Genomic DNA, 23,936 nt, shown 5'->3' on the forward strand with positions numbered 1-23,936 from the left:
TAGTTTTTGTATTGTCACCTCATTTAACAAAGGGAGGTTATACTTCAATTGACTCAGCCAGTTGCTGACACCACTGAAGCTGAAGTTTTAGGTATCTGAGATGAAAAACTCAGAGAGCATACATTCTGTGAGATAAATATGTGTGTCCTACTATGTTCTAAATTAGGTTTGCTGCTCTCATGAATAGGTAGCCTTTTGGAAAGTATCAGAAGTTTCAGGCTTTTAAAGGGTTGCAATGAGTGGGAGTTCTGGTTTCATGGAGAGAGAAGGCTGCACAAGGAGAAGATAGCATAATTGACATGTTGGTGTCTGCAGTGGAGCAACTGGTTGGTTTAATTTTAGAACATTTGTCCTTGACTGTGCCACTTTAACTGAAGCACCTACTTGTCTTAGAGAAGTGTGTCTGTCTTTTGGGCAGCACCAAAATCCTTTTGCTTATACTCTGGAGCATTAGGCACCCTGTTTCATCAGATAGCCCACCTTTTAAAGTGGGAGAGTCTTATCTTCCGAGATAGGACAATATAACCTAATAAAGCTCTCAATGGAGCAAGCTGAGGAATGCAGTGCACTCAAGTGACTTACTTGTACGATAATAACCTCGATTTGTAAGTACACAAAAGCCTCTTTGCATGTTTCAAGGGCATATTTACAGCTTTAAAGTGATGAAAAGGCAACTTCTTAAATATCTTCATGGGGAAGGGAAATGACAGAACTCCAAGGAAGAATGAGGATCAAGACAGGAGACCAAAATAAAAATAATGATTGGGGCTACAAATAAACTTTTAAAATTCTTCAGTACTTGTGGAATCCTAGCTTTTCCTTTGCCCTCGGTACTTGGAGTCAAAGGATTTGATTGTCAAAAGTTTTTGCAATCAATGGCCTAGTCCAACTAGAGGAAACTGAGGCTCAGAGTGCTTACTGTGATTTGCCAAAGGGCAACCAATAGGTTGATAATGGATTTAGGACTACAGCCCAATTTCCTATCTTCCAATCTAATGGTTTTTTCCACTACATCCCACTTTATACTTGTTTTGCAACTAGCCATCCCTGGATTAAAGTTAAATTTAAAATAAGGGATTAAAGAAAACATTATATATGATCTATCCCACCTTCACTTGTCATCCTAATAATAGATGGGACTAACTGTGCCACTTTTATTCTATGAATGGATGTGACTAACTGTACCCTTGATAAAAGTAATGATACCTGCTCCTGCTTGGCTTACAGGGATGCAGTGAAGGTACCAGATGTAGAAATGCCTTGAAAAATCACTGCTTTTTATAAATAAAATTGATTGGTGTGTAGCCTTTTACTTCCTGCCTTGTTTTTACCAATCTCCCTTCTTTGGGACTGAGCCCTATCAGTGAATGAAGCTCAGTGGCTAGGATTCATTGACAGGCCTCTTGGATACTGATTGTCTGTCTACTTGGTTAACTATGTAATACTGAACATCTCTGTTTCCTGTCACCATCGTGGCTCACAGTTAGGAAAAGCCTGATACTTCATCTTGGAGCATTGATAACTTCTGTTTGCCTGACCTATGCTAGAAATTGCATGTGTAATCTTCCTGCTTTCCCTGCCCATCCCTCCCAACTCTTGTTCCCTCTCTTTGTACCCAACTTTACACTCCAGCCATACTGAACCCCTTTTATTCCCCAAACTCCATGCATTAATTTACTCCCTTCCCAGCTGTTGCCCACACCATTCTCCCTGCCTGAAACCCTGTTCACACCTCTGTCCATCCCACCTATTGCCCCACCCCCTGACTTAACCAACTCATACCTATCTTTTAGGTGTCATCTTAGATGTCACTTTATTCAGGAAGCTTTCTCCACCATCCCTCTCCACTGCAGGTCCTATGTGCTACTTCAAGCACCTGTTATTTCTTCCAGACTTAGAATTTACCATGTCTGTTTTTTAGTTTATTTAATAGCTTGTATTCCTCTCTAGACTGTGAACTCTGTGAGTGCAAGGGAACTGGTTTGTTTCCCCACCAGTGTAAGGCCAACGCTTGGAACATAAAAGAGTTAACACATATTTGTTGAAAACTCATACTCATGCTTAATAATGATTTACATTTTACAAGCTGCTTTCATTTTTATTTATCTCATTTCATCCTTACAGTAAACCATACAGTAAAAGTATGGTATTATTCAGTCCCATTTTTCAGATTCAGAAACGCTGAGAAGATGTAAATTAACTTGTCCAAGGTCACTTACCTAATAAGTGGCAGAGCTAGTATTTGAACCTAGGTTGTTGGTATCTAAATTCAGTCTTATTACCATTACATCACAGCTGACTTAGTTTGGTTATAGAATACTTGAAGGCATTGAGCAGGTGATCAGGGGAGTGAAATGATCAGAGCTTTTCTTTGGGAGAATTAACATGGAAAAGAGAAGAGTCTGAATCACAGCAGAGGCAGTCGGGGGAGTAGGAGAGGTGGGCGGGGCAGGGATGGGTAGAAAACAGCCACATGTGAGAGGCAAAGATAGGAATGCCGGAACAAAAACTAAGAACTAAAGGTTAAGCTTTGGGGGCCACCTATGGTTAGATGTCAGAAAGAAGAGACAGAAATAATATAAAAAAGGATCAGTGAGCAATGTAGGAAAATAATGAAAATTCATTATCATAGAAGTCCAAGAAAGTGAGAATGCAAAGAAAGAAAATGTAATTAACAATGGTAAATGCAATTCAGAAGATAAGAAAGAAGACTGTGAAAACCTTACTGCGTTTGGCTGGATAAGAGAAGACTTTTGAGAGGTTAAATGGAATGGAATAAGGGACAGTTTGTAAAGGTTTCAGGAAAGAATAAGGGACAAGAAAATGGAAGCAAGAAAGAAGTGATTGAAGCGTTTTGGCAGCTTGTTTATTCATTCATTAGTTGATAGACATTTGGGTTGTTAGATTTTGGCTAGCGTGAATAAAACTGCTGTGAACATTCACACATAAGTCATTATGAGAACATTCGTTATCATTTTTCATGGGAATTTAAGAGAGGAGCTGCTAGATGGTATGGTAAGTGCATGTTTATAAGGAACTGCTAACCTGTTTTCTGAAGTGGTTGTACTCTTTTTGCATTTCCTCTAGCAATGTATAATGAAAGTTTTAATTGCTACAGACCCTAACCAACACTAGTATTATCAGTCTTTTTCTTTTTCTTTTTTTTAAGGCTGTGCTCCAACCAGCTGAGCTAACTGGCCAGCTCTATCAGTCTTAATTTTACCCTTCGTAGTGAATGGGAGCAGTATCTCATTATGGTTTTAATTCGCATTTCCTTGTTGACTAATGGTGTTAAGCATCTTTTTATATGTTTCCATACATCTACTTTGGTGAAGTATCTATTCATATCTGTTGCCCATTTTTTTATTCTTGTTTTTCTTCTTATGAAATTATAACAGTTCTTTATGAATTGACATAAAAATATATATTCAGATATATGGTTTGCAATTATTTTCTTCCAGTCTGTGGTTTGCCTTTTTATTTTCTTAACGGTGTCTTAATAGCAAAAGTTTTAAATTTTTATTAAGTTCAATTTATCAATATTTTCCTTTTATGGTTTGAACTTTTTGTGTCTCATCTAAGAAATGCTGCCTAGTTCGAGGTCATAAATATTTTCTCCTATGTTCCATTCTAGAAGTTTTATAGTTTTTAGCTCTTACATTTAGGTCTATAGTCCATTTCTAGTGAATTTTTGTATGTGGTGTGAACTAAGTATTGAGGTTCTTTTTTTCCCCAAATACTGAATGTCTGATTATTCTAGCACCATTTGCTAAAAAGACTACCCTTTCTTCATTGAATCAACTTGGTAACTTTGTTTGGTGACCTGTATGTTTCTTTTGCTTGAGTTTTATTGAACGTCTTAGATCTGTGGATGTATAGTTTTCATTAAGTTTGGAAAAATTTTTCCCATTATTCCTTCAAATATTTTTTGGTCCTCTGCTTCTTCTTTTAGACTCCAATTACATGACTGTTAGATCATTTAATATCATCCCATAGTTCACCGATGCTCTTTTCTCTCAATCCTCTTCTTTCTGTGCTTTGTTAATTTATAGTTTCTATTGCTATCCTTTTGAGTTCACCAAACTTTTCTTCTGCACTGTCTAATCTGCTATGAATCCTTAGTATTTTATTTTTCATTTTAGATATAGCATTTTTTCTCTTCAGAAGTTCCATTTGGATCTTTTTTATATCTTCCATTTCTCTGCCCAACGTATTCATGTTTTCTTGAATGTAGGGAATATATGTATATATAATATCTGCTCTCCTACCCTTGCCTGCTAATTCTACTGGCTATGCCATTTTCGGGTATGTTTCCATTAATTGACTTTTCTTCTGGTTAGGGGTCATATTTTCAGGCCTGGTAATTTTTTATTAGACATTAGACATTGTGAATTTATGTTGTTGCTTGCTGGATTTTGATGTATTTCTCTAAGAAGTGTTAGACTTTGTTCTGGCATGCAGTTGATTTACTTGGGATGAGTTTGATCTTTTTGAGGACTGTTTTTTTATTTTTGTTAGGGTGAATCCAGTGCAGTCTTTATTTTAGGGCTAATTTCACCGCACTCCTATGTCTTTCTGAAGACTCTACCTGATGCCTGTGAATTATGAGATCTTTCCAGTCTGAATGGTGGGAACATGAATTGTTCCCAGCCCTGTGGCAATACTAGGAATTGTTCAGCTACTACTTTCTGGGGGGTTTTCCTCCACTCTTATAGAGTTTTAGCTCACACATATGCAGCTCAGTATTCAAAGATATGAGGAGAACTTTGTATAGATCTCTGGAATTTTCTCTTTATGCAGCTCCCTCCTTGTTTGGTGTTTTGCTCCACAAATTCTAGCTGCCTTGGCCTCCTTGAACTCTCATCTCTGTCTCCTTAACTCAGTGGGACCACTGGACTCTGGGCTTGCCTTCTTATGCTGTGGCTTGGAAATGTCCCATCAGTAAGCTGGGGCAATGTAGGTAGGCTTGGTATATTTGTTTCTCATTTTTCAGATCTCAGACTTGTGCTGCCTGTTGTCTAGTGTCTCAAAACATTGTATAGTTTGTCTGGTTTTGTAGTTTTAAACTGTGGGAGGGCAATTCCTGTAGCAGTTAATCCTGTAGCAGAAATCCCATTTCAAATTGATAATTTTTAAGGTGTTGCAACTTTTGGAGTGTCAAGAATGAGACAAAAAGAAAAACCTATCTAATTTTAAGGAGATAAGTTTGAATATTTAAAAGTAATTATTCTTTCTTTCTTATTCCTTCCCTATTACACCTCTCCTTCCTCCCTAAGAGGTAGAGAATTTTACTTGAGATTTTTCCCTTGAGCAAATGAAAGTTGCAGGGATTGCTTTCTACATAATTTGTTGTACTAGGAGGCATATGCAGTATCTAAATAGCAAAAACTATACTTTTGCAGACATCCTTCTCCCCACCCCTGATGCAGATGACAATTATAATAGCTCTGGGTAGATATTTCAGTTCTTGAGCTAAAAGTCCTTACACTTTCACTATGGCCCTGTCATCATTTGACATGATCAGAATAAAACTATTTATACTCTCCTATGTTTCAGTCACTTAATTGTAATGTCGAGGTACTTGAATGCAGAATGTAAAAATATGTGTATAATGATAGTGAATTTTCTTAAGGCAGGACAGTAGAGATATTCCTTTAAATAAAGTGCATTAAAAGAGTTATCCTTGGTTCTCCAATTTACCTTTGAAACCTAGTCATGCTAGAAAAAAGATAAACCATGAATGCTCAGTTGTTAAAATCCAGAAGAACTCTATAAAAGTCTACCTAATTATATCTACATTCTATAAACACATAGTTCTGTTCTTTTATACCCCTCTTTGAGAGTAAGACAAGTTTTAAACCCTAACAAGACCAAATGCCAGTGAACTTATCCATTGTTGCCAAAGTTTTTAGCCATGTTTTCATGTTAAAGGCATTAAAATAGTTTTATTCCCTTCTGTTTATCCCCTCAATTACTCTCTTATAAAAATGCATATATATATGCATTTATATGTGTGTGTGTGTGTGTGTGTGTGTGTGTGTGTGTATATATATGCATTTATATATATATATATTTAAAATAAAAACTTTTCCTGATTGGGTGCCACAGAAAACCACAGTTGGCAAGTAGTTTGATGTTAAAACTAGCTTTCTTGTTGAACATATGTGTGCCTTTTGGGGAAGATTTCCATAATGCAAACTTACATTAGAACGTGTTTTCAATTTTTCACCCAAGAGACTTTATCGGGAACAACCAAAAAGTCCTGATTAAGGTTTAAAGTAAAATCAAGCTTTAAACATTGTTACTCTGCTGGGGAGATCCTGGCTACCAAACAAATAGACTTCAAAGGAACCTCCCAACTTGCCCTAAGCCACAGACAAATATTTGCTGTTACTCTAGTACTAGGTAGGATAGGGCCACTTTCTCCTTCACTTGTAGGAGACCTTGAGGAGAAGTATTAATTACCACCATGAAAAATTTTCCCAATAGAGATGAATCTGACATTATCTTTTTCCCATTAAGTTCCAGTCTGAAGTATGAGGATTAGTTGTAAGAATTGAATTAAGGAAGAGACCTGAAACCTGAATTAGAAGGAAAGACCCAGAAATAAAGACCAGCAATTGGTTTTAAAAGTAAAAAAGCTGATATTATTTTCTCTGCTTTGCCCTATATGTACTGAAGTACAATCAGTTCAACTGAAAAACAGGTCTAATTCATATGATTCATAAATATAGAAAACAGTAAATACTATAAGATTAGTCTGTTTCCTTCTGCTCACAGAATAGAGATTTATATAGGAGAATTGGAAGTACAGAATTTTTCAGGATATTTAAGCCATTGTACAGAGCAAGAAAACTCTCAGTGGATATTCTGGGCCCAAAGGAGAAATTGGCCAACAAATTAAATGTCATTTCAGCTTCAATAAATGTTTCTTTCTTATACATTTAGATAACAAAAAGACATTTCTAACCTGGATAGATTGCAAGCCTGGCTAATATAAATTCTTATTGCGTCTCCTATCATCAGTGTCATTTTTTGTTTCTAAATAATGGCAAAGCCATGAATAAATAAGATAAAAATCCTAGGTCTATGTGGCATTAAGCTTTTTAATAAATAAAAAATTTGTTAATTAATTAAACCATTACTTATTGAGGAAATACTTTGTATCAGGCACTGTGGATACAAAATGGTACTCTGGATACAGAAATGATAAAGAAAATTAATAATGCATAAGATCTCAATCGTCTCCTAATTTTTTAAATATAGCTCTATCAAAAGGGATGTTAGAAAACAGCTCAAATAATTTTAAGAATCAGAAGGGAACATAAGTACACCTAACCCAAATTTCTCAATGCAGGAAGTTCTTCTATAATAGCTGATACCTATCTGTTCTCTACTAGATCCTACACTATTATCAGGCAGCATGTTTCATTTATGGATGGCTCTATTTATCAAAGAGTTCTGTGTTAAGCTAGGATCTGCCCCTGTAACTTCTAATAATGGCCTTAAGCTATACAAAATAAGTCTACTTTATCTTCAATATGGAAGTCCTTCAAATATTTAAGGGTAGCCATCAACTTAACTTTTATTCTCCAGGTAAAATACCATATCACACAGTTTCTAGACCATTTACAACTCTGGCTGAGTAGCAAATGATCTGTTTTATTTATATACATATGTTACTGGTGACAATGTTTTCTAGACATTTTTCTCTCTATGATGTCAGGCAAATGTTAACATCTATTTCTGAACATTCCTTTTTCCAATTTTTAAGAATCCAAATAGATTTCAAAGGTTTTTCCAAAATCTAAGCAATATTCAGATTTTAAAAGACCTACAGCTATGTGGAAAGAAATGGAGTTGATCAAGTGAAGACAATGGCATTTTAGAGTTGAAAATGTGTTCTTTATGAGACATGTTGTGTATGTAGCTTCTTGAGCACTCACCTCCAGTCATGGTAAAACAGGGATGCAAGATTGAAGTTCCAATGTCATTAGTTTGGGAGACAGAGAAAGGAAGAAAAGAGTCACTTCTAACATCTTAAATAGAGTGTTAAGATATCTGTATTTTCCATAACGTCTGTCATTGTATTATTTAGTTCATGAAAAAGTAATATTTCTGGTTACATGCTAACTAAACTGACAAGCAGACTGGCAGGCTTTTTGGGGTAACAAAGGGGTGGTAGTGTGGAAAGGCCACAGCAGTGTAAATATTCAGTTTGAAACAGAATCAGTTTCCCCTGTCTTCTAAACAGTTGAAGTGATGAAGGTCACTGGCTGGAAACTGACCAGAAGATTAAAATGGCTTTTGAGGATGACAGCACTAGGGACCAGCTCCATAGATAACAGAGCCTCCTGGTTACACTCACAGCACCTGCTAGGCCATCTAGATGTATCTAAATGCTTTATGAAGTGGGCTTTTAAAGAAGGAGAGCTAAAAAGAAGCAGAAATAATATATGACTGAACTTCTGGCTGTGAATTTCTACATGTGCCTGGTGCGTGTTTTATAAAGTTCTTGGAAAACAGGTATGTGTGAGTTCTGCTTATAGTATTTCAAATTGATAATCTTTTAAACATGCTATAACTCCCTTATTAACTTGAACAGGATCTTTAGGGAGATTTTTAAAAGCACGTTATTTTAAAAGTCCATTAATCTTAACAAACCTGTCATATAAAATCACAAAGAGTATCTATCCTTAATAAAAGAATAAAGGCAAGCCCAAATAGGGAACCCAGAGGAGGGCCAGGAACCTAACTCTGCTCGCTCACTCTAAGTTCACTACACAGCAATCTCTTAATAGAATCACTTGGAAATTCCTTTATGAGTCTGAAATACCAACAAGGTGTAGGTGTATACATTTCTTTCGGTTTTGATAAGACATTTTACTTTAAGCTCATACTTGTATCTTACCATAACATTGCAATCTAAAAACATCTTTAAAAATTTAGTTCCTTATCTTGTACTTGATTCATAATACAGTTTAAAAAGATTTTGTAAAGTCACAATAGATATGTGGAACTAAATATGGAATGAAGATACATGAATTGTTCTTTGTACAACTGATTTACTCATTCTTCTCTAACTCCTCCCAGTCCATTATTGCCTGTCTAGGAAGATGATTGGGCTACTACTTAAATAAAAAGTATACAATTCTTTATGTTCACTTTTTACACTTCTAAATGACCAAGGCTGATATTATTCTCTAACTTAATGTTTGTCCGAAAGCACTAAGCAAAAATGTAGACCCTTGATGCTCTTAGAAATATTGACAGTTGACCAAAATTAGTACAGGAAGTCCCTAACTTGTTTAGAACGCTTGGTTTGTGTTCTAAAAATGTATTTATAGGTTGGTTACCTAGAATTTAGCATGCATTTATTTTATTTACTACTGTATTCCTAGAGCTCGGAATAGTGCTAGACACATAGTGGACACCCAAAGATTTGCTGAATGACTGAATGAACTGGCCCCCAAAGTCCACTTCACTAATAATATAATATAAAAAAAGCATTGGTGGTTCAGTGGTAGAATTCTCGCCTGCCACTAATAATATAATTATATTATTATTAATAATTAGCACTTATATAGTACATAGCCATTTATAAAACACATCTATACATGCTTTATCTTAGTCTTTCTCACACTGATCCAATTTACAAATGAAGAATCTAAGGCCCGTAAAATAGAGACAGCTCTTTAGGCTACCTTCAAGGTTTGAGTGTGAGATGAGGGAGCTGGAACTAGAGTGGTAACCGTGGAGGGAGGGGAGAAGCAACCGAAGAGCTGGAACCATCAAAATCTGTGGACGGACTAGATGTGGGACACTCATAGTCCATCTCCATTACTTATATTGCATCTAGTAATTTAAAGTATGGATAAAATATAATCCATAAACACAAAGTAGGAACTTAGAATAAGGACTCATTTTCCTCCTCAACCCCCTCCCCTTTCTTTGGCAGTTAAGTGACTTCCTTATGTTTAATGATTAAGAAGGATAGCTCCCCTTGCAGTAGCAAGAAATGAGATCTCCCCCAAAAAGTTACACCAAAATTGAGGATTCCCACCTAGCTAGCAAGAAGACTGATTGATCTAGCCAAGCAGTGCCTAACACAAGTCTTCTGCTGTTGGAGCAGTTGGATGTAAGGAATTTTCTTAAGTTGTAATCCATGTATTCAGAGTTGAATGAGACATTAAAGGGTCCTGAGACAAACCTTTGAATCTGTATATGAATCCTCTCTCTGACATTTCTCACTGTGAATCATTCAGACTTTAATGAAACATCTCATAGGATGAGAAACTGAAGGGAGTTCACTTTGTCTTTGGATAAATCTAGTTTTTTAAAAAGTCTTTCTTTGGTCATAACCTTGCCTTCTGAAAGCATCAGAGCCATTTAATCCCTCTTCAAACATCTGAAGAATGCTAGAAATTCCTGAACATCCATAAATCCTCTCTCATAGGCTAAATATCCCAAGTTAATTGTTCATTATATAACAGGGTTTCTAATTGATCTCACCAGTTCTGCTCAGCTTTCTCTAAATAGGAGTATCTTGGCCTGAGCATAATATTCTAGCTATGCTTGGACTAGAGAAGAGGACAGAGGACTGTTCTTCTCCTTTGTTTGGAACATTATTCTTCTAATGTAGCCTAAGATTGCATTCACTTTTTTGGCAGTCATGATATATTGTTGACTCACATTGAGATCACAGTTGACTAAAACCCTCAGGTCTTTTTCACATGAACGGCTAAGTCATACATCTCTGGTTGGAAATACAGCTGATTTTTGAAAAGAGTAATTTATATTTATCACTATGAAGTTTAATCTCATAAATTTTGCTCAAGAATCTTTCACACTCCCCAAGTTTTCTTTCTTAAACAGTTTTATGTGGGCTGGCCCGGTGGCGCACTGCTACAGTGCACCGCTTGGGAGTGCGGTGGCGCTCCCACCGAGGGTTCGGATCCCACATACAGACCGGCGGCTCACTGGCTGAGAGAGGTGCGGACGCAACACCGAGGGTTGCGATCCCGTTGCCGGTCCCGGTCCGGTACGGGCGCGACACTGAGGGTTGCGATCCGTTGCCGGTCACGAAAAAAGACAAAAAGGAAAAAAAAAAAAGTTTTATGTTATCCCTACCCAGAAGAAATGTTGGTGGATCTCTACTACTCCCAGGATCAAATCCAAAGTGCTTGACACCCTAGACCCTGTATAATCTGATCTGAACCTCTGGGGCCAGCCTCATCTTTCCCCATTCCTCTGTCCTCCCACTCCCACCACACCACACTCTCCAACCATTCTGAGGGTTGACTTCCCGTACATGTGTGCACTTTTCCATGGAATTTCCTTCTCCAGCTTTCAGTTATTACCCATCCTTAAGAGATAGCAATTTAAAAGTCCCAATCAGACTGTGAACTCCCTGAAGACAGGAATATACTACACTGAAGTACAGGTAACAGGGAAAAGACACAACTTAGAAATTTTTCATAGAAAAGTTTCTTTGTTTTGACAAGGAAAATATTTAAGCCTTTTTCTCCAAAGAAAGCTTTTCCCCAACTAGTTTCTCCTCCTAACTCTAGAAATGCAGGTGAGTTGGATTTGGCTTATGTGAAATATCAGTTCTGGGGGAAATTGAGTAAGAAGGTTGGCAGTTTATCCAAGTGAACCAAATAGCTGCATGAGCTTGTCCAGAGACAGTGTCCCGAGGCAGTTGTTTTTCAGAATCACAAAACAACTATCCTTGCAGCCAACATGGCATTGTGACAAGTTGCCCTGCTGGGAACACTGCAGAAGTATAAGCATGAGGCACCCTTTCCAGTTATTTCCAATGATATTGATGAAAAATTTAACAAAATTCCCAAGTGAACATTTACGTAATCTTCCACTGTTTTCCAAGAGGTAGTGTTAGATTTGTATCTTTCCATCTAAATAGGAACCCTTTCTGCCAGGCCTTCTCAGATTAGAAACAGAACCTGTGGTTTGGATTTGCAAAGGGATGGAACCCATGACATTGTCCTTGTTGAGAAATTATACTGATTGACTATCTGCCTGAGGATCTGTCATCCTACATGGCTAACTTATGAGACACTTAGTAAGTCATCTCTCAGACATTTTGTTTAGTGTGTTGCATACCTGATACCCTGCTATAAAAGCGCTTTAAACCATAAAAAGCAATAAAAAGTTGTCCTCTATCATATTAACAATAATAATGCCTAAAGAATTCATTTATTTGATCAATATCTACTTAATATGTCAGGCAGCATGTTAGATGCTAAGGTAGTGTTTCTCAAAGTGTGACCTGGACTACCTTAAGGAACTCACAAAAGAATGTGATAAATGTTATGATAGATGTAAATGTAGGATACTATGGGTGCACATGTGTGATACACATGTAAGTGCATCTAACCCAGAATCTTGGTAAGAGGAGGAATTTAAGCAAGGTGCTTAAGGATGAATAGGAAACATCTAGTCATTAATCCATCCAATCCACCGATCAACCATCCATCCAAAAATATTTGAGTGACAACTTGGTTAAGTTAATGAGAGGTAGAATTTGGGGGGGGGATTAGAAGGGAAGAATCTCTCAGGCAACAGAAGTGTGAGTCAGAGAGTGAGAAAGAGCATGGCACCTGGAGTAATGCGATAGTTCAATAGCTGCAGCTGGAGGCTATAGCGTAGGAGGCAGTGAGGAGAGATAGGGCTGGGGGCATGCTGAAAGGGCCCAGCATGCCACATTAAAGAGTGGGGAAGATATTATGAGAGAACTAGGGAGTCACTGAAGAGTTTAAAGCAGGAAGGTGACATTTGTATTTTAAAAAGATCCTTCAGAGTGTAGTACAGAGAATAGACTGGGAAGCAAGCAAAACAGACTAGAGAGGACATTCAGGAGAATATTGCAGTAACATATAGAGATGAAAAATAACAGTGGTTTGCACTAGGATAGTAGCTGTAGGGGTGGAGGGAAGCTTACATTCTCAAGAGAGACTCAAGTAGCAGAATGGGATAGACTTCGTGAATGACTGATGCTGGTTGAAGGAGAGAAAGGAATTGAGAGCGACTCTCAGCTTTTCACCTTGATGGGTCTTCCTGGTGTAGACAGTGATGCCATTCATACAAGTTTCTATTTTCTGTGAGGTAGGAGGCAAGCTCTTTAAGAGCAAGCAGAGGGTTTGAGAAGGAGTCCTAAGGAGAAGAGAAAAGCTTTGGAGAGTCTCTGCAGGAATGAAAGAGAGATGAAGAAAGGATTTCCAGGGAAGTTTGTGGGCCAAATTGAGACTGGAAAACATAAATTTGTACAGGCATCTCTCAGTACAATTGTGTTATTATTTTCCCGAATAGAGTTCAGCTGTCTAGCTGAAGGAGCAAGAAGGTGAATAGGAGAATTGATCTAAGGTTGGGATGTGATGGGAAAGACAATGGGGCAATGGAGTTGAGACAACTGATATAAGATTCCAGAGAGAAAACCATGGGGGCAGACTAAGTATCATGTCCCCTTTTGCTTTTTTTTTTTTTTTTTTTTCCCTTTTTGTCTTTTTTACTGACCGGTAACGGGATCGCAACCCTCGGTGTCGCGCAGACAAATAGGAGCCAGAGGAGAGATAAAATGAGTGGTCTATGTGACAAAACTAGATGCTTTGAGGAAAGAATGAAAATTAGAAAGAAAAATGGCCAAAAGTAAAAAAACAAGTAACAGAGCACATGGGAAGTAAGAGAGTTGGGAAGCAGGAGATGACAATCACCTGTTTTTTTATTTTTGCAAACTACACATTCTCACTACACTACCCTCCCTCAGAAAGGATCCCCCAGTGGGCTTACTTTCTTCTGAACATTGATAATTATCAGAGACAGAGCTCTCATTACAAAAGGGTGAGTTTTGCACCCCTTTGCATGTGTTGGGATGGGAAACAACAAGGAGGAGGGTTCCTGGAGAGTGGGGTTCCTGATTCTTCTGATACACCACTGGTTTGATGTGTCCCCATTTACCTTTACTTTTCATTTGGAGGTGGGAGTGGGGTTAGAGGGTTATTTATGGAGACATATGGTGTGAGAGAAAGATAGGCATCAGTTATAAAAGGTATTGATAGAAAACCTCAAAAACCTCAGAATGGTCAGATTGGTAGAAATAAAAAGAAACAAAAATTCTTCATGTAGACTTAACAGTAAAAGAGGGTGATCATGCTTTCTCTCTTCAATTCATTTTAAAACAGAGAACTCTTTTTCAGTAGCAGCCAAAAGACACAGTGTTAGCACAAATGAACATGATGTCATGTAGAAAGCATCTGAATATTTTTCATAATTATTTTTTGTTTTAGGAACTGTGTTTATGAAGTGTAAAGTAACATCAGCAAACATAGCTGAGGCCTGGGAAAACGTCTGCCCCTCTGCCAGTTGCAGGAAGGTGAGGAAGAGAAGAGAAATGTGACATAGCAAGAAGGGCGTTGTTTTATTTTTGTTTATTCATGAGCAAGACAAAGCATCCAGGAAGAGAATTTGTTTCTTAGAGATAAACTGAGATAGATGCAAAATGCCCAGCACAGAAACTGGCACATTCTCTAAATGTTGTATGGTAATCTCTAAATGTTGGTTTTCTCTTCTCCTCCTTAAGAGAAAATTAAACATTAATATATTCAACATTAATTAAAACATTAATGAGATTAAAAAAAATTCTTCACACAAATTGAATTGTGAAAATGTAAACACTTTTAATTAAATAAGATTGTCTAGTTCCCATGCCTTAGGTAGATGCTCTCCATCCTCTTCTGCAAATCAGATTTCATTACACACTAAGCAGAAAAATGCATATAATGCTATATTTAACTTTGTTTCCAATACTGTGATGGTCCAGAGGCATTCCAAAAAATTTCTCCTATAGCTGGGATTTTGAGAACCAAAAAAGGATAAAAAGTTGGCTGAGTCAAAATGAAATATAATATAATAAGGCCCTCAAAATCTGAAGGTCCCTAAACTCAACATTTCTCTTTCACCATGGTATTTTCAAAGATTTCTTTCTCCTTCAATATACCATCCTAACTATTGCTCCCTCTCCCTTTTCTATCATCATTTGTTGTCCAAATAGTCCCTTCTCCCTGCTCATTTTGGTTCTTCTTGAAAACCTAATGTTGCCGTTCTCAGCTTTCCCCTCACCTGTCATTTTAGAATTTGCATCCACTATTCTGACTGTGGTAACTAATTGTTATTCAACTCATGCTGTTGCTTAATTAAACAACAGTTGGGTCCTTAAATTATTGAGATTGGTTTTTGCATATGCTTTCCTATTTCCACTTATTTACACACACACGCACACGCACACACAACTGTCTATGTAGTTATATAGTTATCTATATAGTTTTTGTATCTTTCACACTACCTGACTTGGCACAAAGGAATTTCAACTTAGTATAGTGGAAGTAGCACTGGGCTAGAAGTCAGGAAATACAGATTTCAGCTGAGTAATTGTTGATATGTCATTTATATGCTCTTTAAGCTTAAGATTATTCATGAGTAATAAGTCTTTTTCATCAGTGACATTTAGCGTCCTTTTCAAATCTCTCATTCTAAGAAACACAAGCAAAAGGCATTTTATCAATGTGTGTAATATTTATACCATCTTCATTTCCCCATATCTACAGGTTAAAGAAATATGACTCTTAATTACAGATTTTGTTCACTCATGAAAACTTGCCAGAAGGGCCACAAAAAATGTTTACATTGGGTAATGATAAAAGAAAAAAAAAAAACAAACAAAAAACGGAAAGAAAACTTGCCAGGAACTCAAAGTCCTTGTCACTGTCCATTCCTTCAAAGACAAAATCTTCAATCTGTTTTAAAAACAGCAAAATCTACCTGCCACCATTCCCCATCCCCTGCTGTGTTTTATTTTCTTCTTAGTATTTATCACACTCTGACATAAGGTATATTTTACTTATATGTTCTCCATCTTCCTGTCCCCCCCAACAAGAACCTTAAGTTTCATGGGGACAGGGATTTTTATGGGTTTGGTTCACTGCTATGTCCCTGGCATCTGGAATCGAATCTGACACATAGCAGTTTGAAAATTATTGAATAAACGGGTGAACAAACATTGTTTAAGGTCCTCTATTAACTGCCCTTCCCATATCATGAATTGTCTCATATTACTAGCAACTCAACTTCTTCATATTAACCAGGATTTCTGAATCTCATCCTCTGCCCCAGATTATTCATTTTTCCCTCTCTGTCATTCAAGGTTATTCTCCCACCTGATCCCTGCGTGTCATATCATTCATTCATTCATTCAGTTACAGACTTATTGACTGCCTACTGTGATCTAAGCAATGTGCTGAATGCTGGGAATACAGAGGAAAATAAGACTGACACAGTCTTATCCTCTTTAACAGTCCTTGTCTATTCAAGGATTGCTTTCAGACCCAGCTATATCCGCTCTTCTTTGCTTCTCTGTACTGCTGCCCTGACTTTACAGACCTCCCTTTGAATATTATATATTCACAGCACCCTGGAGAAAAAAATCTGTGTGGTTTGGTTGGTTACTACCCAATGTTGAGTAGAGTTCTTGTAACAGTGCATTAGTAGAGGAGGGACCAAGTGATGCTCACTTCTAAAGAGACAGTAACTACATCACTTTAGAGTTGCTTTTGGGTCACTGGAGCAGATACTGTTTACTAAACAGTGACAATCAAAATTCCAGTTTCATGAGGCTTGACTGTGTGGAAATGAAAATGGTTTGCTATATCTCCCCACTTCCCTGTGTTTTCTGTACCCAGTGGTGATCTGATGGTGCTTCTTTGCATCCTGAAAAAGCCTAATTAACCCATCATCTTTAGCTTCAAGGTTACTATTATCTACTGCTCCAGCTAAATTGGAGACTAAGCCCCCAGCTGACAGTGAGTTTTGATATCAGACCATGCCGAGCCCCAGATCTGTCTGTGCCTTTCAGCAGAGTTTTGGGAGCAGTTAATACCTCCACCCCAGAATTTCCCACATTGTGCTCTGTGGATCTCTACAGTCCTGGAAGATAGTAACTGAAGTTATGCAAAAAGAGGGTCCCATAGCCAAATAAGTTTGGGAATGTCACAACCTGTATCTATATCTATATACAGGGTGTGTAATGAGAATATATATTTATGAATGCTTAACTTGTTAAACCCAGTCAGGTTTTCCCAGCCCAATTTGACAATGGAACCTTTTGTTCCCAGAACTCCACTGACATCTCAGAAGACATTACTGTTCAGGAGAAAATTGTTTGGCAATTTTTCTTATTTTTTTTACCTTCACGTCATATTCAAATGAGTGGCAGCAAATGGCTTTGAGAGAATGAAGGAAGAGGGTGATATAAACATCTCTCTTTGCCAGCAGTTCTTGGGGGCCAATAATAGAAGAAGAACATAGTTTTATGGAACAAACACTACACTTAAGGTCAGAAGACATAACTAAGTAACTATGACATTGGGCAAATTGCCTCTGAGCCTCAATCTCAGCTCCTGGGAAAGAGACATATTTTAGGATAACTATATCCCATTCTTTGAAACTGCTGGCCAGTGTAGGAAGTTTCTGTGTAGCAGGTTTAATTTTGATTTAAAAAATATGGGCTGACCCCGTGGCGCACTCGGGAGAGTGCGGCGCTGGGAGCGGGTTCGGATCCTATATAGGGATGGCTGGTGTGCTCACTGGCTGAGCGCGGTGCGGACAACACCAAGCCAAGGGTTGCGATCCCCTTACCGGTCACAAAAAAAGACAAAAAAAAAAGTGTTCCTCTGGGTGGATTTTGGGGCCTATATTTTTAAAGTCCTTTCAGATGACTGGTCCCTTCAACTCTGTCAATGGAGGTATCTGATTCCTTTAACATGAACTTACAAGCTCTCAAAGCAGTATTTTTGAGTGAACATCAAAAACAAATTAAGCCTGGGATATATTTATGTTAGTGTGAGTAGTAGGATACCTAGAGAAGTTGTAAGAAGTCTCATAGAGAATGGAGGAGGATACAGGCCTATAACATTATAAATAAGCAACAAATGAAATTTGAGACATCTTATTTGAAACTAAATTAATTGACTTATTTTTCTGAGCCCTCAGTTTCCAAATATGGAGCTTGATTATGTAGAACTGTACTCATGAAATTAATTTGTAACTCAGCACTAATTTATAATCCAAAGTGACAAAGAAAAGGTAGGTAATAATCATTTCCAGAGAGGCTTCCTGTGGTCCTTATCTTGAAGTAAGATTCTCTTCTACTCTCAAACTTAGGAGGGAAAGATTGTTCTCAAACCTGCCCTCTGAAAGGAAGAAATTCTATAATGACTTTAATATACATTTGCAAATAATGCTCTAAACGGAACTAGGTCACACTTGTTTTTTTTTTTTTTTTTTTGCCGCTAAAACAGAAACCTGCTGAGATAACAACTAGAATTAAAATTGTTTATAAACTGGATATAAAAGGTACATTGAAATAACTAATATAAATTTTAGTCCCTATCTGCTTGGAATTTGATCTAAGCATTGATGATAATTACTGACAAGATTAAAAGAAGACAAGATTTTGCTTCTACTGTAGGTTAGATAAATGTTACTTTGGTCAACCCTAAGGAATTGCTGGATCACTGAAATAAATTCAATGTGATATTTGCTAAGTCGGCATGCCTGCCAGCTGGATACTAAACCTGTATTTTTGCTACTTCATAGATACCTATGCCCAGGAGTACTGAGGTGTAGGAAGCTGATATGAGCCATGGATCAATTCCAAAGCAATTTGAGAGTTCAAGCCATTCATTTGTTTTCAACACAAAGTGTTCTCCACATAAGAAAACAATGAGTCTAACTTATCAATCTCTTTCCTGTCCTGGTATCTTTAAAAATGTCCATCACGACAGGGTGTAAACGGTCTTACAATATTAAGGGACCATGAAGAAGAATGGAAAATAGTGTGCTGCTTGTGCCACATCCTACTCCATTCTGGTGCCAGTAGCACTTTTCTTGGTGGTCTTTTCAGGGTGCACACAGAAGTAGCAGCTGCATAATATGGCCAAAGTCGCTATGTGTCTATGGGAGTGGGGGGAAGGAGAAGTTCCCAAACCAACCTTTTCATCAGATCCCTGGTAACTACCGCCCTTCCCACCCGCCAACCTAAAGGCAAAATGAGTAGCACTGAGTGCAGTGCCTGACGCATAGCAGGGGCTCAATGTGTTTATTAAATACACCTGTTGGGGAAGTCTGTGAAAAGTTATATACATGACCACTATAAGAGTGCTTATCTTGGTCTCTGTAGACATTGTAATACTTGCACATGCATTGGATGTATGCCTAACACATAGTCCAGGCTTTCTCAACCTTGGTACTATTGACATTTTGGGCTAGATAATTCTCTGTTGGGTTGGGATGGGGAATGCTGTCTTGTGCATTGTCCAAGGTTTAGCAGCATCCCTGGCCTCCACCCACTAATATCAGTGGTGCCTCTCCCCCCAGAAGAAATGTACCCAGACATTGCCAAAGTCCCAGTGTTCTCTGGAAGGATGGGGTGGGTCATCAAAATCACCCCTAGTGGAGAAGAATCACTGATGTAGTCTGTATTTTAATGATATGTACGAGAATTAGAAAAGAGCACACTTTCTCTTTTCTTTTTTTCTGAATCAATTATTTCTCAATATACTTATTGAATGTATTATATTCTCTTAATCTGCTTTCATCCAGTTTTCTCTGAATGTCTTCATAAATCTGGGGCTGGGAGGTACCTCCACGTCAGTTAAAAAGACCTGTTTCTCCCTCAGGGAAAGGGAAATATTAAACAAAGAAAGACATTCCATACAGAAGTTGGACCAGTATCTAAGGAGGCTGTTTTGCAGAATGAGCTTGAGATGGCCTTGGGCCCAGGATAGAACCAAGTCCCTAAGCTGGAACTAATGTGTCTACAAGTCCAAAAGGAACCTTTGTGTCTTACAAGAAACTACCTTCATTTGTTTGCTATGCACTCTTGCAATCTTAACAATAAAACTCCACTGTCATACAAAAGTATCCTTCTGACAAACAGATTTTTTTTCTCCCTTGGCTTTGTTTTTTATTTACTTCCTATTTACGTTAACAGTATCAGGAAGATACCAGTGCAGGCTCCAGGAACAGGCTGTCTCAGTAACTCTTCCCCCTTCAGAAGCACAATAAGTAGTCCCATTAACTGAAGAAATCATTAGCCTTTTAAACCTCTAAAGTAGACTGATGATGTGTGTCTACTCTTTCTTAAGATGAAAAAAATAGAATCTTAGAATTCTGATTTTAAACCCAGCCAGTGGGCGATCTGCTCAAAAATGACTACACATCCATTCTAACAGTGAGAAATAATTTATGAAATAAAGCTCATGAAAAATTCTAATTTCTTTCATGTTGCTACAAGTATAGCTTCATGCTTTAAAAAAAAATGTGGGCTGGTAACATTTTTCTAGCTTACCTACAGTGTGAACGGGTGCCCTTACCTCTCCTCCAGTGCATGGGAAAGGATTGGAGTATCTAGAAGTGCAAATAGCTCCCTTCTTGACAACATCATCTTCCAGGCCAAACGTAGCCGAGCAGTTAGTTGCAAAGTACTTGTAAGGCTTCCATGTTTTCCCAAAGTCCTGGGACCGGTCTAGCACCATGGCTGCCGGCCTGGGGGATTTGAACACCATAATTAGGTGAGTGAAGTAGAATTCAGCTTCCAGGTCTAACTGTATCTTTTCTCTATGCACATCCTCTGCAGACTGCCACCATGTGCGAGGAAACCTGAAGGACGAGTCTGCCATGGCAGATGGCAGGTGAGCTAGGTGAGGATGGGCAGCATTGCATTTGTCACATTTGGGCTGCTGACATGTCAGGTCAGTATTCTCGCTGTAGAAGCAGTACAGTTCAGTGGCGTTCTGTCCACAGGTGGTGTCTGCCCAGAGTTTTCTCCCTAAAGCCAAGTTTCCCATCCGAGGGTTGCAGGCTTTTTCACAGCGGGAGCTCGCTCCAGCTACTCCACCCAGTCCTAAAGAAGGGAGAGCATATGTTATTCAAGACAAACCCATCTGGAAAGCTCTTCCACCTATCTAGTCCATCCACAACAGTCAAGTTATCCGCAAAAGGCTGAGACTTCCAGTAAAAGGGAAATGCTATCAAATTTGAGCATGAACACTGTTCTGCATTCATAGAGCATTCGTGTATGCAAACGTGTGTGTGTGTGTGTGTGTGTGTTTGGTTTTTATGTTCAGATGTAAAATTGACATAAGAGAAAAAAATCACTTCAGGTAAAGAACAGGAGGAAGAAAAATGGTAACATTAGGGTGAAGATTATTGGCTTAAAACTTTTCAAGTACTTTGCCTTATAAACATCCTCTGTATTTGAAATATAATGGTTTTTAAGTCATGACTTAAATAATACCAAAAAAAACCCATGCTTTTAAGATCACTTAATTTTCAAATACAATTTGAGTACTTAGCATTATCTAACATGTTAATATGAGAATGCATTTAGAAGAAAATGGAGAAATCTATTTCCTTTATATTTTTAGGCCAGTGATGGGATGAATTCCCTAGGAAAAGCCATGTGAGATATTTAATAAATATACAATGGGACCTCACTTAGGGGGAGACAAAGCTAGACGCCACTGGAGCTCAAATGTGCAATATCCATCTAATATTAAATAAATATAACTAAGGAAAAAAAACCTCTAAGCAGGCAGAAAAACTGGCAGAAAAAAATGGCAGAAAAACTTATTTTACATGCTCTCTGCCTTTTGAGTGCTTCTACCTGTGATAGGTTATACAACAGTCACCTGTTTGTTTAACAGTAGAATGTTTACAGTCTGGCAGCCACTAACAGCACCTTTAAACATTATCTGTGAACTAACATCTTAAAGAAATACACTCTTTCTCCCAAAGGTCTGACAGACTTTAATGTTTCAAAATTACTTAAAATGATAAGCATTATCCACTTATTAACATTCTGATTACATATTATAATACTTTAATTTGGGTTTGTCATTTTAACTATGAATACCTTATCATCTATTTTTAAAGTTAAAACACAGAGGAAAAGAAGGAAAAAGAAATCAAATCCCAGATTCTGGCTAATTGAACATTTCTGCTTCTTAAGAGAGGCACCTCCAAACTGTTATCACAGTAATGTTGGAGAGAGCCAAATGACAGCTTGGGCTGAAACAACACTGACTGACTATTGCCAGTCCCACATAGCCTTGTAACCCAAATCTAGGGCTTCTTTAGGTAGTATTTCTTAAATGTCAAATTAAAGTGTGCATTTTTCTTGGACTGTGTTTGCCACTGCTCTGATTAGCTGGGGAAACAGTTGCTTGTAGCCAGAATCACACACAGTGTGCTATGACTCACCTGGAAAGCATTTTGGGGAAAATCATATACTGCCTGTACAAGTATTTTTGACCTGAAACACTTGCAATATTTGTTTACAACCTCTGATTGCATGCATGTTTTGGCCATAACATGGTTTGAAAAGAGAAAGGTCTATTAAAGTTCAGTTTTTGGTTGGGGGAGCATACATAAGTGCACACAAGGGTGCATATGCAGGAAGAATTAAAGTAAAATCTTAGACCTTTAATGGCTCCTTGGGAAAAGAATAATTTTAAATGCCCCTAAACTAATAAGAAGTCCAGAAAAGATTTGAGCCAGGTAAATAATCAGTGGGCAAAATACTTGGAGATCCCAAAAGAAGTGAATATCCAAGTATAGCTAGGATGCTTCTATGACTCCAACTGGTTTGGGATGCAGATTCTAAAGCTAGCATTTTATTGGGTGCTAGCGGCTCTGGGGAAAAGATGTGTAGGATAATGCTGTCTAGCCACCTGTCCCTCCCTCAAGCCCACACTCCCTTTTCTGGAGCAAGCGAAGTTCGCGTGAGATACTGGATGGCCGCAGAGCCCCTAACTTTCTCCCACGCCGACAGAGCTGCACTTACACCTAACTGCAAACCAGGTGACCCGCAAGAGGGAGAGAGGGAGCAGAAGGAGCTCCTGAATTTAGAAACGGCGAACTAGGAACAGGTGGCCTAGGGCAGCCCAAGAAAGCCAGGATGGGAGTGGGAGGAGAGGGCATCTGCTGACGCCTCTGCCGGTTGTCCAGTTACGGAGACCAGGAGCAGACCCGCCTCCGACCTCCCGCCCAGCCTCGGCCAAGGTACCAATTCTCCAAGGGCGGCGGGCCCGCTCCGTGCCAACCCAGGTGATCACCATCTACTGTCCCAGCCGAAGTCCCACTGCCTTCCAGCCACTGCCCTGGGGAGAGGGCGCTCGCCCCCGCCCCAGGTGTCTCTATCTGGTTCCCTAGTACCCAGCATGAGGTCGGGAACGCTGGTGGTCGCTCTAAACGAGAGACCGACCCCGGCCCACGCGCGCCCAGGGTCGCTGGGCCACCCCTCCTCATCACTCCTCAGGCCATGAAGTGCCGGGGGATGGCGAGCTGGGTCCTTTGTTCCCTCACCAAGTAGAAAGGCAGTTATTTTTACAAGCCAAGCCGAGAAAGAAGCCCTGGTCGCAGTATCTCCGTCCGGGCGCACCCAGTTTATCGGGTTATTACAGGGCATGTGTGTCTAGTTGCAAAAAAAAAAAATCAATAGTATTTGAAACCGCGGAGCCCCGGGGAAAGGAGGCAGAACATGGCCACTCATTTCATCCTCGGGAGCCGAGCTCTGCGCTCCCAGCCCAGGCTCCTCTGCAGCCCCTAGTCCCGAGATAGGGAATAGAAGGAGCGACGGAAGCGGGGTGGGGGCCGGGCCGCGTCACCACCCACCTGCGGCCACCGCGGAGCAGCCCCAGAGCAGCAGCAGCCGCGCGCAGCTCCCCATGGCCGGAGGAGCCGGGCTGGGCGGGTGCGGGAGGCAGCCTCGACCTCTGGGCTGTGGGACGAAGCGCCGGCCGTTCTCGGAGGAACTGGGCTCTGTTTCTTCCTCCTCCTGGGGCGCCGGCGGCGGAGAGCCGCGC

The 23,936-nt window shown here is 39.0% G+C and overlaps 1 protein-coding gene across 2 annotated transcripts in view; it reads right to left on the reverse strand.

The window, feature by feature from the left end:
- Positions 1–23,927, reverse strand: part of NTN4 (netrin 4) — a 102,282-nt gene extending 78,355 nt beyond the window's left edge. Inside the window, exons 1-2 of one of the 2 annotated variants that reach the window (XM_008576803.1) lie at positions 23,746–23,927; positions 20,445–20,974 (exon numbers count right to left, since the gene is read on the reverse strand). In XM_008576803.1, coding sequence (XP_008575025.1) covers positions 20,445–20,974; positions 23,746–23,800 — 585 coding nt within the window. In that variant the 5' untranslated portion in view covers positions 23,801–23,927. The remainder of the gene's footprint in view (positions 1–20,444; positions 20,975–23,745) is intronic. The other variant, XM_008576804.1, reaches the window with a different exon arrangement.
- Positions 23,928–23,936: the final 9 nt, after the last annotated feature.

This window comes from Galeopterus variegatus, unplaced genomic scaffold (assembly GCF_000696425.1).
Source record: "Galeopterus variegatus unplaced genomic scaffold, G_variegatus-3.0.2 Scaffold1405, whole genome shotgun sequence".
In the NCBI taxonomy this organism is placed as follows: domain Eukaryota; kingdom Metazoa; phylum Chordata; class Mammalia; order Dermoptera; family Cynocephalidae; genus Galeopterus; species Galeopterus variegatus.